The sequence below is a fragment of the Balaenoptera borealis genome (assembly GCF_965194805.1).
Source record: "Balaenoptera borealis genome assembly, chromosome: 17".
Lineage (NCBI taxonomy): Eukaryota > Metazoa > Chordata > Mammalia > Artiodactyla > Balaenopteridae > Balaenoptera > Balaenoptera borealis.
In genome coordinates this window covers 25,387,628-25,403,878 of record NC_138876.1, presented here as the reverse complement: position 1 = coordinate 25,403,878, position 16,251 = coordinate 25,387,628, and the positions used below count along the sequence as shown (strand labels likewise).

The following is a 16,251-nucleotide window of genomic DNA, read 5'->3' as shown; positions in this document are numbered from 1 at the left end:
CAAGGATATGTACATGATGAAAATAATTTTTTTATGAAAATAGGATGAAGGAAGTGTACATGATGGAAAATATAAAAATACGTACAAGTGTACATACATGGAAAAGATAAGCCCCAAATTCAGAATTAGGAGGGTACTATCATGAAAGAAACAAGAGTGTCTGAAAATGACCTTGACTGCTCATTATACTTTGTCCAGATAGCCAGTTAGTTGGGTTCTGGTGTATGGTATGGGGAGCCTCTTCCAGTGGGAGAGTTTTGGCATGTTGCTCAAGTTCAACTCTCCATAAGACCAATGCTTCCTAACCCATAGTCACAAAGTCTAAGCTTTCCCATGATCCCCTGCTTTGGAGCGGCTAGTATTTTCAGACAACCCCAATAAATAGCTGGCACCCTAAATCCTTACTGTTTGGTACCAAATAGCTCATATATTCTCCCACTAAGCAGGCCATTTTCTTACTTTGCTCTGTAAGATGAGAGACCCATAGAGGGTTCAATCTTTCCATCAGAATGAAATCCATGCCATGTCAGTGTTGAGCAGATACCTTGCCCTGGCAAGCATTTCCAAGTAATGATGGACATATTGGAGAACTCCAAACATCTGTTTCCTGCTGACTTGTTTTTCCTTTCCCTAAAAAAGCCTTCCTTAACCCATGCCATGCATGCCATGGGAAGTTGTGGAATTTATCTTGATTTCCTTTGACAGCCCTGAGGAAACAAACCCTTCTTCCCAGTGCAAATTCAGAAGGAGTTTCAATTGTATATGTAATATTATATTTCTTAAAACAAGAATAACAAGATCTGAAGCAAATATGGCAACATGTTTGTCAAGTTGGATGGTAAATACTTTGAAGTTTGTTTTATTATTCTGTATAATTTTTAGCTATTGAAAATATTTCATAATTTAAAAAAAAAAGAAAATCCAAGCAGTAAGTAATAAATTCAAAGTATGCATTTTCAGAACTCAAATGATCCCTTTATCAGTATGTCCTTTATGGACTCAATTACTGAAAAATAAATTTTAACTTTAAACAACTAAGATCTAATCTGTCCTTATAGTCATTGAATATAAAATTTAATAAAATATATTTATAAATATCCATAGCATTGTAATATTGATTCATTTAAATACTTGCAGAAATATTCTAAAATATTATAATCATCATCACACTTTATTTACCCTATTCTGAATATTGACATATTTAAATATTTTTAGACATTTTCTGAAACATGATTGTCAAAATACTTTGTGAGTAGTACACTTAGTGAGTATTCTCTTTATCACTGAGAGTAGTCTCTGAATACCTGATATTTGAGTGAATCTTCAGCTTCCAAAAAATGACTTTGTTTTTTAAGAAATATTTTGTGGTCTCAGCCAACTCCTGCAGTATACTAATTGCTTATTTGTTTGCCTGATACATTTCCTTTGGTAGTAATTAGGAAAATGCTAATTTCCTTCTCACTCATAGGAAAAGTCTACAGTGAGAGCTCTTTTGTGAGCTGAATTGTAGGTAGTCTGCATTAAGAAATGCATATATTACTAACATCTGACAATGGCCAATACAACATTATTCTCCTGTATAAAATGTTCAAAATTTAAATCATGATGCTAAAATCAAATGTTCACATTTACCTTTATATTCTAAATGAAATCCAGTGTAACTAACAGATCCATCACTCCGAAAAGCCAAATGCATGGTATTTGAGCTGCTTTCTATTCTCTCTGGTAACTTGCTGTCTTGAAAACTTCCAATCAGTGGGCTATTACTGTCTGGTCCATCATATATATAGAGGAAGTCATAGTTTGGTTCTATGCTAAAACTAAAATGAAAGAAAGAGAGAGAAAGAGAGAAAGAAAGATAGGAAAAAGTGGAGTGGTTATTAATAAGGTATTAAGCATAATAGTCACATAATCATATATTAATTCAACCAATATCTTTAAAAATAACAGACCCTGTCAAAATAAGCTCATTTGAAAATTCACCTGGCAACAGCACACTGAATATGCATATCAAATCAGCACTGGAAAAGAGAAAAGACACCTTGATATTTTCAAATATTTCTAAGTTGGCATTGTGTCTATAGGGAATAAAAATGACTTTAAGGCGTACAGTTTATAAGCTGATGAAAGGATACAGGATTTGGAGTCAGAGTTTAGGTTCAAGCCTTGCTTCTGCTTTTGTTAGCTACATATCCTTATGTAAGTTACTTTATATCAGTAAAATGTGTAAGACAATAACCATTTTTTAAAATTTTTCACCCAGATATTTTACACCATAAAAATGCAACCTCTTTTTTCTTTGTCAGTGGTACTATTTGCCTTGAACTTCAACATTTAAGAGCATTTTTGCTGTTTTAAAATTCACCTCAACATATCAGATTCAAACAAAAATTGGAAAGACAAAATTTGCATTTAAATTACTCAAACAAAGCACCACACATTGTACTAGGTATTTTTTTTCCTGAAAGTAAATATATTTTCTTCTTTAGAACTTAGTATAGGCAAATCAAACCAATACACTCTTCATCAAAATTAAATAGTGTGTGAATAAAGACATTTTAGCATGTAAACTATTCAAATCAATATTTGAATATTGCAAAATTTGCATGATAAACTTGCCTTAAAACCTTCAAAGTATGAGAATTGTCCCATAGCGATTATAGAACCCACATACTTAGAAGGCAGAAGACATGTAATCATGTGTCTATTACCTAACTCATACTGTGGCAGAGGAAAGGATGGACTCAAGTGGGTCATTAAGAAAAGTCAAGAAGTTCATGATATAAAATAAAACCAATAAACCTTGCCGTTGTTAAACATCCATCAATGGAGAAACTATTTTGTCAAGTTTTATCACCTCTGCATCTAAACAAAAAACTTGCTAGGTTGGGAGATACTATTTCCAAATCCACTAGATTGATAGAGGTTGTTTCCACAGTTCTAATCCTTTATGCATGCATGTACAAGGAAGAGGAGTCTAGCTAGTTTACTTGCACATAAATAGTGGTGAAGAAAGACGGATAATGCAGAGGTTACCAAATTCCCATATAAAAGGGACAATGCAACATGAGAAAACTGGGGGACCACCATATTGTTATATTTTGTTTTAATAGTAGCTTCACAAGTCTGATTCAGTTAATTACTCTTGAAATCTTTCAGTGAATATGAGGCCTGAATTTTGGTAATGTAGCAGAAGTCAGCGGTTAAGGTCTTATTTCATTACTTACTACCCTTCGTCTGGGGTAAAACACAACTTTCTGAAAGTCATCTCTTTTATCGTTAAGGTTCGATGAGAATTACAACTTCCTTACCTATCTCACTATTGGAAGAATCACTAGAAACAAGTTCTTTGTAAAGGATATAGTAAGTATAGTCTAAATGTACTATCCTTGGAAGGCCAAAAGCCTATTTAACAATAGTAATTTCAGTACTTTTTTTTTTTTTTTAATTTCTAGTTTGGGTTTAAATAAATAATTCAAAATATTGATTTATAACGTCTCTGAAAATGAGAATAAAACAAAAAACAGTCTTTTTCTAGGAACCTTTAGAATGTTAGCTATACTGATTATTTTTCCTAAAAAACTGGAAAGATAGTACATTCCAATAGTATGTTCTATTTTACAAAGCGCTTTCATAAATATTAACTTGGTCTTGTCAATAATCCTCTGGTATAAGGAAGAGATTATCATTTCCATTTTCCCAATGAGGCCCTAAAACGTCAGTGGTCTCCCTAAGATCACATAATAAATGACACAGCTGGAAATCAACTTTTGGTCATGCACTTCATGTAATACAGACTTCTACCACTCAGTTATTAACTACAATAAAATTTTTAAGTAAACTAAGCCCTGTATCATACACCCTGACATTTCTAATGTTTGTACTGTCATTTCCTCTACTGTAAAAATGGGAAAAGCAGCACTTACTTCAGGAAACTGTCTTATAACTGGGTCCTGGCATATAACTAACATTGTCATCATTGTTGCTTTGTTATTACCAATTATCAATGTATCGCTACAAATTATAGAAATAATTCCATATATTTTTACTTTTTAAATTTTTCATGAGTTTGAATTACCCTTTTTTTAGTTTTTTTTTAAACCTGGCTTCAATATATTAGAAAGATTTTTCAGTTTAATATTTTACATAAATACCAAGCACCTTTGACATGCTAGCAGAAGAAGGGGCCTGTGTTACTAGAGCCAACAGACATCAGTCTTGGACACTGAAGATCAGGAACATTTCTAGTTAGAAACTCTTTAAGTTGCTGGTACCTAACATTCCCATTGAAATCTTAAGGAAAAGAGTTAGGCCAGGTTTTGTGAAACAGCTGTTAGCTCCATGTGAGGAAACAGAGGCTCATTCATATAAATAACTTACCCATGGTAACACAAATAACAGCGGCAGAGCTGGGGCTCAAACTCAGTGGTTTCTCTGCCACACGGGAAACTGCATCCTCTACTACTTCAGTACTAAGCTAACCCTGCAGCCGATACTGCTAAATAACAAATGTAAATTTTGGAACACCTCATGTTAAGTTCTATCAGGAGACAAGTTCTGCTGAGAGAGTATAGGAAAATGATCCATCAAATTCTTGTCAGCTTGACTGAATGAGACCACCAGGAAGGACAGTAGGTAGAATATGTATCTTCCCAAGTCCAGTGGTGGTGCTGCACCTATGGGTATTTAGATACTTCAAAAAAGTTTTGGGTGGTACACATATGGGAGAAGAAATTCCTTGAAATACTGACCTTTTAATCTTTAAGTTTAGGAAAAACAGAATTTTTTGAAACAGTGATGGTAAATTCAGGGAGGGAGGAAATGTTATAAAGAGATAGCATTTCAAGAGTCAATAAACTACTCAACCTTTAACACGTCTCCTCTATATGGGAACTGGTGAGAGATGCTCACTCATCTGTAGTTCTGTAGCCTTCAGAACTACACTGGCATCTATGCTACTATACAGGGATTTTTAAACTGTTTATTACAAAATATTAGCATTGAAATCGGTAAAAAAACAAAAAAAACAAAAAAAACCTAAAAAATGTCATGTAGAGAAATAAAAATTTGCCTAGTGAAATGCTAAAGCAAAAGAGCAAAAAGATTTTTAGAATGTGGAACTGTATGGGAACTCACCTGATAAATGCCAAGGAGATAACATAGTCTGCATTCACGGTGATGGTCCAGCCACAGTCCCTGCTGTGGGGATATGGGTGAGGGAAGTTTGGTGAAAGAATAAAGCCTGAAGATCCTGTTAAATTGCCTCCACAGGGTGCTTTAATTTAAAACAAACAAACAAAACCCCTTAAGTGATTAATAAAATGTATCATATATCCGTATTTGTGAAAACACTTATCTAAAAAAGTTTAGGAGGTTTTGTACAGATGATTTTTTACAGTACTGGATGCTTAAATACTGCATTATCTTTCAAGAAAGACAATTAAAATGCTAAATACATACATACATACATTGAATTTAGCTCCTTTACTGGCTTCAAACGATAAGAAAAAGTTATATTTATATTTGTTTCCCTTGCTATTAATATTTTGTTTCATGTAGAAAAGCATTAAGAAGAGGAGTAAAAATGGTTTCACCCTGGGTACTAGGAAAAAATCTGAAGGTTACTGCAAAAAAGATAGAAACAAAACAAAGCAAAACAAAATCTCGAATAGTAAGTGGAGTAATAGAATACGACGTATTTAGCTCATTTTCAAATCTTCCCTGCTACCTTTATACAGAGGAAGAGGCTTTCATAATGGTTAATGAGTGAAAATGGATAACTATCTGAGAATCTATAGCACTTTACTCCTATACTGAGTGTTAGGATATTCTTAAATTCTAGTTGCCTGACTTGTTGATGAAAACAGACAGTTGTTATTATTGTGGCCCAAACAAAGGTTTCTGTAACACTTCAAAGGAGAGTCTCAAAAAATTGTCAGAGAAATTCAGAGATTAGACTCTTCACGGGATTATTGTCAGAGTCTGTTAAACACAGCTTGATCAGAAAATAATATATTACACAAAGTTGGCAGCTGCAGAAAAATAGAGAGATTAAGATATGGAGGGCCCTGGTGGGGGAGTGTGACAGTGGGGATGTAAACATCGGTGTGGGCACCGAGAAAGAGATTGAGACTGAGATTGGGATTCTCACGATGTAATGATGTCTCCTACACATAATCACCACATCATCATTGTTATCTGAGTTTTAAAATTATAGTTTTCCTCAGATAAATTTTACCATTCAGTTGTAAGGCATACGGAATTCTTTTGACAGCATAAAACTGGTTTTGGAAGGAGGAGAATTTTGGTTCTGGTAACATTTCAGATATTTGTTCTTTGCCTGGGCCTAGATATGTAATATCATCATTAGAATTTGGTAATTGTTACCATCTTAAATAATGGCTGTCTGCTATTATTGATACATTTCCCCATGACCCTCTGCTACCTTTGTCTCAGTGCCTCAGTCACAGTAGATGACCTACTCTACTGAGAATATTTATTTGCTTAGCCTTAATTCATTTACCACGACTTACCTATCACCTGTATGTTTTTTGTGGTATCATATCAAATGATTAAACAAACTATCTCAACTTTAGTTCTCCCTATTCAAACTTCAACGCTTCCTGAATATTTAACGAGTCCCTCCTATTAATCAAGATAACACCCTCGACTCAATCACACAATCTCTCTTCCTTCTCCAGAACCTGTGTTCATTTGTCTCTTTTATTCTCTCTGGTTTCCTCCCCTTTGTCCATAGGTGTTCAAGTCTCTTTCATCCTAAAAATAAAACAAAGTTTCCTCTAACCTATTTCCTTTCACCTTTTCTTCAACTGAAAATGTTGAATTTTACCTGATGGTTAAGAAATCCCCTCACCCTTTTGTGTTTGGGCTCACTGTGAAGAACCACCCTTCACCATCTGACTCAGATAAGATTCACTTATCAGGTCTTTGATAAAATCCTTTAAATAAGCCCCCTCACTTTCCTATGACAAGACCAGACATGGACCCTGCAAATTCCCACTCTTTGACTCAAATGATTAGTTGAATTGCTTGACCTCACTGATCAATCATAATAAACTGCTTGTAACCAAACTTTGGTCAAGCTTCTCTCCTTTCTCTAGGTCCTTGAACTCTGGCTCTCCCTCAGTCTTGAGTGAGCACACAACCCCTCCTGAGGATAGGCTGGATTCAGAGTACAGCATTCTGGGCCACCCTTTCATTTCACTTCCCCACACCTGGTTCTTTCCAGCCTTGTGTACTCCTCTCTATAAAAGAAAAATCCCCTTTTCCTAATTCTTCAGGTGCTGGAAGATCTCACCATCACATTGCTCTCCCTATCACAGTAGTGCCCCTACCCACACACTACAAAAATCCTTTTTAGCTTTTAAATGATCACCATCATGAGTTTGGTAAACATCTGTCTTATCATATAGATACAAAATTAAAGAAAAAATTTTAAAAATTCCTTGTGATGAGAACTCTTAAGATTTGCTCTCTTAACTTTCATAGATAACATACAGCAGCGTCACATATCACATTGTATGTTACATTCGCAGTACTTATCAATCTTGAAACTAGAAGTTTGTGCTTTTGAACCAATTTCATCCAATTAGCTCTCCCCGACCCCCTGACTCTGGTAACCAAAAATCTGATCTCTTTTTCTATGAGTTTGTTTGTTTTTGAATTATAATTGACCTACAACACTGCTAGTTTTTGGTGTATAACATAGTGATTTGATATTTCCATATATAACAATAGTAAAATTGTACAATAATTCCTTGTTAATAAAAGTCTCTCCTCACTTATTTTGAATTTGTTTTTTATTTTACAACTACGCCTTTTGAAAAGGAAGTCTAATCTCATTCGCTCTTTTATCACCTATGTACTATATGTACCTGTAGGCAGACTAACATGATTAGCAAAGCAGATCACTGGGAAAAAATAGCTTCTTATGTTATATCTTGAAGAAAAGTACCAAAGTATTCATCCTGAGAAAACTTATCTCAGGCTTAGAATTTTTTTTTATTTGAAATTATATTTAGAGAGACAACAACCTTTTTGTTGCTTAGGGACTCTAGATGTCTTTATTTGGTCCTTTCCACCTCTCCTGCTCTCTCCAGCCATTGCTATTTCCCTTAGCCTCCGAGTCTCCCACACATAACACTCCCTAGCTCACCCTCAAATGACTTTTGTATTGACTAATATAGGAGGGTATTTCTGCCTTTATCTTTCTCTTCATATCTGCAGTCATCCTTAACTGTCGACTTTCACCGTAAATTCACTCTCCTCGTTTTTGGAAATCCACTTCTAATTTTCTTCTGATGTCTTTGTACAGATCTCAGTTTTATTGGCAAGAACTTCTTTCACTTCATCTTATAATTCTGGTATTCTCCTGAATTCCTTACCTAATCGTCTCTAATTTTCACTCCATTACATTCTTCCTTGTTGATCATGTCCGAATTGAGTTTATCTTCCACTTACATACTGATAACCCCTTTTTCCTATCATCTCCAACAGATGTCTCTGCTTAATTCTAAACCATATGCTCAAGTGCTTACTGGCTATCTCTACCTGATCACTGTGGGTACATCAAACACAGAATATCCAACATATCCAAACCTCAACTCAAATTTCTCCTGTGTTCCTAGGTTGTTTGGTTAGCACTATCATCCAACCACATACATTCCCAAGCTAGAGGCCTAAGATTCTTCCCTTTTCTTTTTTGCACCCTTGACTCCAGTCTATCAAGAAGCACTACCAAGACTCTACCTCAGTTCCTCATAGATATTTTTCAATCTATCTCTTCTTTCCTTTTCTAATACCACATTTCTAGATCTGACTTTTACATGCCTCCAGAATTATTGCAATATTTTTTGTTTCCCATGCCTCTAGTATAATCTCATTTCCTCCATTTCATCTTCCCAGTGAAAACATCTAATCATACCATGCCCATGCATAAAATTCTGCAGTTATTACACATTGCCTAAAAGATAATGCCCCGACTCCAGTATAGCTTTCGTGTCTTGACCCCTGCAACCTTTCCAATTGCATCAACCACCAATCTAGACACATAATTTACACCCAAAACTATCATTTGCTTGTTCCTTGTATTTACATGCCTTTATGCATCCTATTTGTTTTTCCTGAAATGTCTTCCCTTCTTCCTCTATATAACTTTTACTTATGTCTCAAGATTCATCACTGCCTCCAGGGAGTTTTCCTAGAAATTCTCAGCCTGGGCTCTACTTCAGCTCTCTCCAACACACTCTGGTATACATAGCAACCTGTGCCTATCTCCATCATTTCCCTTACCATATTTTATTTAAATATTACTTTCAGGTATCTGCATTCATCAGTAATCTGCAAGCTAAAGACTGTGTTTTATATGTTATTTTCTATGTGAGATTTAGCATATACTACACATTCCATAAATGTTTGTTGAATTGCTATTGACTTCTTGTATTGATTGTGAAGACTAAAGATGAATAAGTCTGAACGGCAATCTAATTTGTTTTGATAAAAAAAAATTTTTGTTTTGATAAAAGTTATATGTTTTGATAAAAATAATCGCATATTTTATCTTTGGAACTTTTAAAATCATATGTGAAAAATATTAGAAAAATATGTGTAATAGCAAATGCAGTTACATAGGTGTATATATATATATGTATATATGCACAAAAGGCAGGAATGTTTGTGTTTTTTTTCACATTCTAAGGAAGTGGTATCATTTGTACTTTGGGGGATCATGGGGGCAATTTTATTTGTTTGTTTCAGTTCTCCTTATTTTTCACAGGAAACTTTGGTCTTTTTTATCGTTAGCAATTTTATACACATGAACACATCCACATATACGTTTATACGTGTATACCCTTTATCATATAAGATATAGGAAAATCCATTACACATATTTTTAAGTATCTTACTGGATATATTTTGTCATTATACTATTATTGGAGCATAAGATCCTTTAAAATTCTTTTGATTCTATTATTACAATTATTTATTGAGGTTTTCCAGATAAATTTCATAACTGTAGTAGATTTTGAAAATCTATAAAAGCCATTGAGACAAGCTGAGACATTATCTAACATTTGTATGTCCCAAACAACTCAGTAGTAAAGAAAACTCTCTTTGCATTTAATATATTAAACTTTAAATACCATTTGGAAAATACATCTTTTACTTTTATGCATCTAATCATAAAGCATCCAAAATAAGATTCTCTTTAAATCAAATATATTTATGAATTAAATTTTTAGTTAGGTTCCATAGAGTTCTGACACATTAATGATTTGTTCTGCATGTAATTTCTTATGAGACAGTTATACAGGCAACTGTTGATAATGATTTTACTATCTTAATTTTTCTCCCCTATTCAGTTTTGTGTCTACTGTCTTTCTCAGCAGCCCACCCATACTAATGTCTTTGTTATTTACCTTCATATTGAGTGCTGTTACTTTCCCTCTGGCAATGTCAAAGTAATCTTCACGCTGTCAATTCTGTTAGAATGAATTCTATTAACTTTCTTAAAAATGACTGTCCTTCTGCTTGGTGTTTGCTATAAGGTTGACTACTTCTACATGCAAGCAAAATGCTTTATGCTCCAGGGTCTGAGACATAGACTTACAAAGTTTCTAAAAAGTTCAGGGTTTAATCTTTGGCATAGTATTTCCAATCATGGAGTTCTTTCTTATAAGTTTCAGAGGTCAAGTTTTCTGCAGCTTAGCAATTTTTCAGACTTTTTTTTTTAAGGTTATTATCTTCCTCAGAGAAGCTCTAATGCATATCCTCTCCTTAAGCAATCTTTTCCTACCAAAAAATTATACACAGCACCACTGTCCTTACAAAAAATTCCCACAATCTGCTTAATTTAAGTAAAATTTGGTGTTTAACTTTTATTTTCTAGAATTATGACTTGCTGGCTAAAGTCTTGTCTACAAATGGAATTTTTTAACAGCCTATCTCAAAGTTCTTTACTCTTTTAACCTTTTGGATTTTCGTGTTTTCTAGCATTTCAGTGTAAAGCTGTTCAATGTTTCAGAATTCTCTACATGACAACATTTGACATAATATAGCCTTTCTAGTAATTCTAATAAATAACACCCGTTTAATAGGTCTAAGAATCGCAATAAAACAAGAAGTTCTACAGTATGTCTGTGGAGTTTTGTCATTTCCTCTTTACACAAAGATTCTCTTTACAAGATACTCAGTCAAATTCCAATTAATTTGAATGTGGCATTTTAGTTTAATTGGCATATTTTTTAGGTTAACTGTCCAGTAAACAAATGAAAACTTGATTGTTTCAGTTCCTTTTCCTTTGAAAATATTTTTTTCTCTGTATTTTTTCCTCTGCTTTTATGAGTGTATTTATAGTAAATGTAAATTAATCAATGTTTGAGGATTTAGAATCTTTCAGTGGTACATAGAGAGCAACATAGGTATAAACGGAAATAATAAACTGTAAAGGAAAATATGGCTAAATCTGAACTGGCTCAATGTACACCCTTATTCTGTGCTTTTTTTATGTCCCTTTAATAAGCTTTTTCCTTATCATCTGCTCCATTTTCTACAGAAGTCTACAACTATCTGTCTACTCCCTGCCTGGTTTGAGCCTTTAGATGTGTTTTGCTCTGTGTATTGTGTTTTTTTAAATTCCAACATATAAAATACAAAAGATGTGATATGAATTCAGATTTTTCAGTTTTCACTTTACTAGAGAAGTTCACAAAAACAGGGAACTCTTCTGTCTTACTGTACTGCTAAATCCTCAATGCCTAGATCAACACATAGGACACACTAATGAATTTGAGTTTGCAGCTCTTGCATAAGAAGCATAAAATGGGGTAAAGTAAATCTGAATAACTGAGTGCTTGATTTGTTCACTTCTGACTAAGGTACTAAACACTCTTTTCTTATTATCATGTGACTCACTGGGAAATGATTATTGAAAATGTATTTATGAGTTAGATATAAAGTGAACAAAAATAAGGCTTTCTCTCCTAAAAGTGCTAAATTTGCATGCTATAAGAAATACCCTGAACAAGATATGGAATCTTCTCCCAAGGTGCTTGCAGTGTAGTAAGGGAAAGAATATGATAAATAAAATTTTGAGTACACATAACGTACTTTGGGCAAACTGTATTATACATTCTAGATGATGCCAATTTTAAAACACTTGAGCTCAAGTTTTGAGATTAAACTAGCTGAATTTAAGAACCTTAATAACAAGATTTTTTTTAAAGTTTATATAGCAAGTTTTCTTACTATTTTTATTCCAAAGGTGGTATATCCCTCTAACTTTTTCTCAGACCCAGTAGGGAAATAATATGTATCTTAATTTTCTAGAGTCTAACTTGGAGATTCAAGAATAGACCATGGATTCAAAAGGCAGAGAGTTGGAAGTATGAACCAAGCGGCTGCAAATCCTTAGATCATCAAAATAAAAACTGATAATTCATTTGGAATACATGGATTGAAGGGAAAGTCAAAGCTTTGAAACTCAAACATAAGTTCTGATAAAATTTTCTTTCTTAGAAGGAATAACCATTATTGAGGCAAGATCAACCTGGCCCATTTTAAATACAGAGTCTGAATCCACTCTTTAAATTTTAAAAGCAGTGAATAACTACATTTGTATAGTAGATAGGGAAGATGAAGATTTTTCAAGAACTTTGATTCTATTATTTCTATTGAATTTTTGAATTTTATTTTATTTATTTTTTTATACAGCAGGTTCTTATTAGTTATCTATTTTATACATATTAGTGTATATATGTCAATCCCAATCTCCCAATTCAACCCACCACCACCATCCACCCTGCCACTTTCCCCCCTTGGTGTCCATACATTTGAAGAACTTTGATTCTTTACTGTTTTTTTTTTTTGTTAGAGTGTTAGAACCACTGAGAATCTAATAAAATTATAGACCCTCTCCTCAGGGGAAAAATAACAATGATTTACTTTTTGTGCATTTCATTGTTTTACACCTGTATAAAATTTTAATTGTTCTAAATTCATACCTATACAAACTGGTGGGCTGGGCTGCCAGAAGTATCGATTTTCTACCTGAATGCAGGTTATTCTTTCCTCTCCTTGAAGCTCATATCCTGGGTCACACTGAAAAACAACAGTGTCCCCAGGTTCTCGTCCATCCCCATTTCGAGTCCCATTCATGGGAACCCCTGGGTCACGACATGCAGTGGCAACAGAACCTATGAAAAGACAGAAACAAACCTTTAGTTTTGATGCTATCCAAAATCACCTTCAAAGTTCCAGATCATATATTTGAGAAGCTTCTGCATATCTATGTGCTTTCAGAAAATTAACTTAAAAAATGCTTGGACCATAATTCCCTGTGCTGTACAATATCTCCTTGTTGCTTTTTTAATGGAGTATATAATCTGTAAAAACTATCTATGAATCACTATGCTGTACACCAGAAATTAATATAATATTGTAAATCAACTATACTTCAATTAAAAAATGCTTGGGCTAATTTTTAAATACCTGCACAATAAATACTTTTTAATTGTTTTTGGTAAATAATTTATGTGCTAACTTGCTTCAAGCAGGGACATGGCATTTGAGTAGCTAAATAATAAATTTACTCAAAATCTGTTTTTTGATACTCTGTGAAAGACACTGTGAAGAGGATGAAAAGACAGGTGCAGACTGGAAGAACATATTTGCACGGGCTATATTCCACAAAGGATTTGTATCTGGAATATATAAAGAATTCTTAAAACTCAACTGTGATAAAAACAGAAAGAAAAAAATCCAACTAGAAAATGGGCAAAAAACATTTCAATAAAGAGGATACCAGATGGCACGTGAAAAAATGTTCAATATTATTAGCCATTAAGGAAATGCAATTTAAAACCACAATGAGATATTACTACATACCTATCAGATCAGCTAAAATAAAAAATATAGTAACACCAAATGCTGGCAAGATTCTGCAAAAAACTGAATTACTTATCCATTGCTGGTAGAAATGTAAAATGGTACAGCCACTCTGGAAAGAAGATGGCACTTTCTTGCAAAAATAAATGTGCTTACCATAACCCAGTAATTGTACTCTTGCACATTTATTCCAGAGAAATAGAAACCTGAACGTGGATGTTCACAGGAGTTTTATTTGTAATCGCTAAAAACTAGGAACAAACCACCTTCAACAGGTGAATCATTAAACTAAATTCATACCATGGAATACTGGTCAGCAATAAAAAAGGAATGATGATATACAAGACAGCTTGGATGGATCTGAAGGCAATTATGATGAGTAACAAAAATGCAATAGCAAAATGTTTTATACTGTTTGCCTCTATTTACGTAACATTCTTGAACTGACAAAATTATGAAGTTGGAAAACAGATGACTGGTTACCAAGAATTGTAGGGGGAGGGGATGGAAGGAGATGACTAGGACTATAAAACAGTAACTAGGAGGATCGTTGTGATGGAACCGTACTGTGTTTACCTCTGGTGGTGGCGATCAAATCTACATAAAACTATATACAAACTAAACATACACACAAAAATGAGCATATATAAAACTAATGAACTCTGAATCAGGTTCATGGATTGTTATCAGAGTCAATTTTCTGCTTGTGATATTGTGCTATAGTCATACAAGAAATCATCATTGGAGGAAATTGGGTAAAGGGTATACAGGATCTCTATTATTTCTTACAATTGCATATAAATCTAAAATTATTTAAAAATTTCAAAAAGTTTAAAAAATCATTAGAGGAGAGTATGGGACCACAGGAAAGCAACTGTTCTTCTATATACAGTATAGGGTACATTTAATAGTATGATTAACTACAATTATTCAGGTTAATGGAACAAGATATTACTTTGAATTACCACAAAGCAGATTTACCCTAAAGCATATGATAATTAAGTATCAAGACAAAAAAGCTATTAAATTTTTCATTGAAGCTACTTATTAAACTATATTCATAAACATAGGATTCAGCCCTTGTACAAATTATTTTTTAAACTGCGTATTAAAGTAACTACACAAATGGCTGGATTACAGACACATAACTGGTATTCACTCATTCATTCATTTACTAACTTAATATATTCCAGACAAGGTGCTAGGTGCTAGGAATACAAAGAAGAAATAGGCAGACATAAAACTGAACAGACTTCAAATTGTTCAAACTGCATAGCGGTGGCACCTACAAACAGATTCTGTTGTATACATCCCTAGTAGGTTAGTAAACAGGTACAAAGGTAGGTAGGTAGATACAGATAGATAGATAAATTCACCAATATACCAATCAATTTATTACAATCTACCAGGTGTACTTTTTGTATAGATAGCTCATCTCCCTAATACTCATACACAGCAATGAAACCAGGGAATCTACACACAAATATTGTAATGTTCTGACTTTCAAAGTTGTTTGGGAATCAAGAGGACCATATCAATTAAAAAACTGAAAAAAAACCCCAAAAAACCTAATGTTGGTGGTATGTTAAGTCTGAGACTGCATAAAAGCAGCAACAACAAAAAAGTAATATTATATATAATCACATATATATACACACACAACTGAACTGACTGCAAATTGTTTTATATATGTTTTCAGAAAGGGTAAAAAAAGGATATTTTTATTTTTATTTTAGGTTTTTTAACATCTTTATTGGAGTATAATTGCTTTACAATGGTGTGTTAGTTTCTGCTTTATAACAAAGTGAACCAGCTATACGTATACATATCTCCCCCATCTCCTCCCTCTTGCGTCTCCCTCCCACCCTCCCTATTCCATCCCTCTAGGTGGTCACAAAGCACTGAGCTGATCTCCCTGTGCTATGTGGCTGCTTCCCACTAGCTATCTATTTTACATTTGGTAGCGTATATATATCCATGCCACTCTCTCACTTCGCCCCAGTTTACCCTTCCCCCTCCCTGTGTCCTCAAGTCCATTCTCTATGTCTGCATCTTTATTCCTGTCTTGCCCCTAGGTTCTTCAGAACCTTTTTTTTTTTTTTTTTTTAGATTCCATATATTTGTGTTAACATATGGTGTTTGTTTTTCTCTTTCTGAGTTACTTCACTGTATGACAGACTCTAGGTCCATCCACCTCACTACAAATAACCCAATTTCATTTCTTTTTATGGCTGAGTAATATTCCATTGTATATATGTGCCACATGTTCTTTATCCATTCATCTGTCGATGGACACTTAGGTTGCTTCCATGTCCTGGCTATTATAAACAGAGCTGCAACGAACAT

The 16,251-nt window shown here is 33.8% G+C and overlaps 1 protein-coding gene across 2 annotated transcripts in view; it reads right to left on the bottom strand.

Annotated features, from left to right (window-relative positions):
• CSMD3 (CUB and Sushi multiple domains 3) overlaps positions 1 to 16,251 on the bottom strand; it is a 1,186,187-nt gene that overhangs the window by 281,676 nt on the left and 888,260 nt on the right. For both annotated transcript variants that reach the window (XM_082364543.1, XM_082364544.1), the window contains 3 exons: positions 13,023 to 13,214; positions 5,137 to 5,275; positions 1,633 to 1,820 (listed from right to left, as the gene is read on the bottom strand). In XM_082364543.1, coding sequence (XP_082220669.1) covers positions 1,633 to 1,820; positions 5,137 to 5,275; positions 13,023 to 13,214 — 519 coding nt within the window. The remainder of the gene's footprint in view (positions 1 to 1,632; positions 1,821 to 5,136; positions 5,276 to 13,022; positions 13,215 to 16,251) is intronic.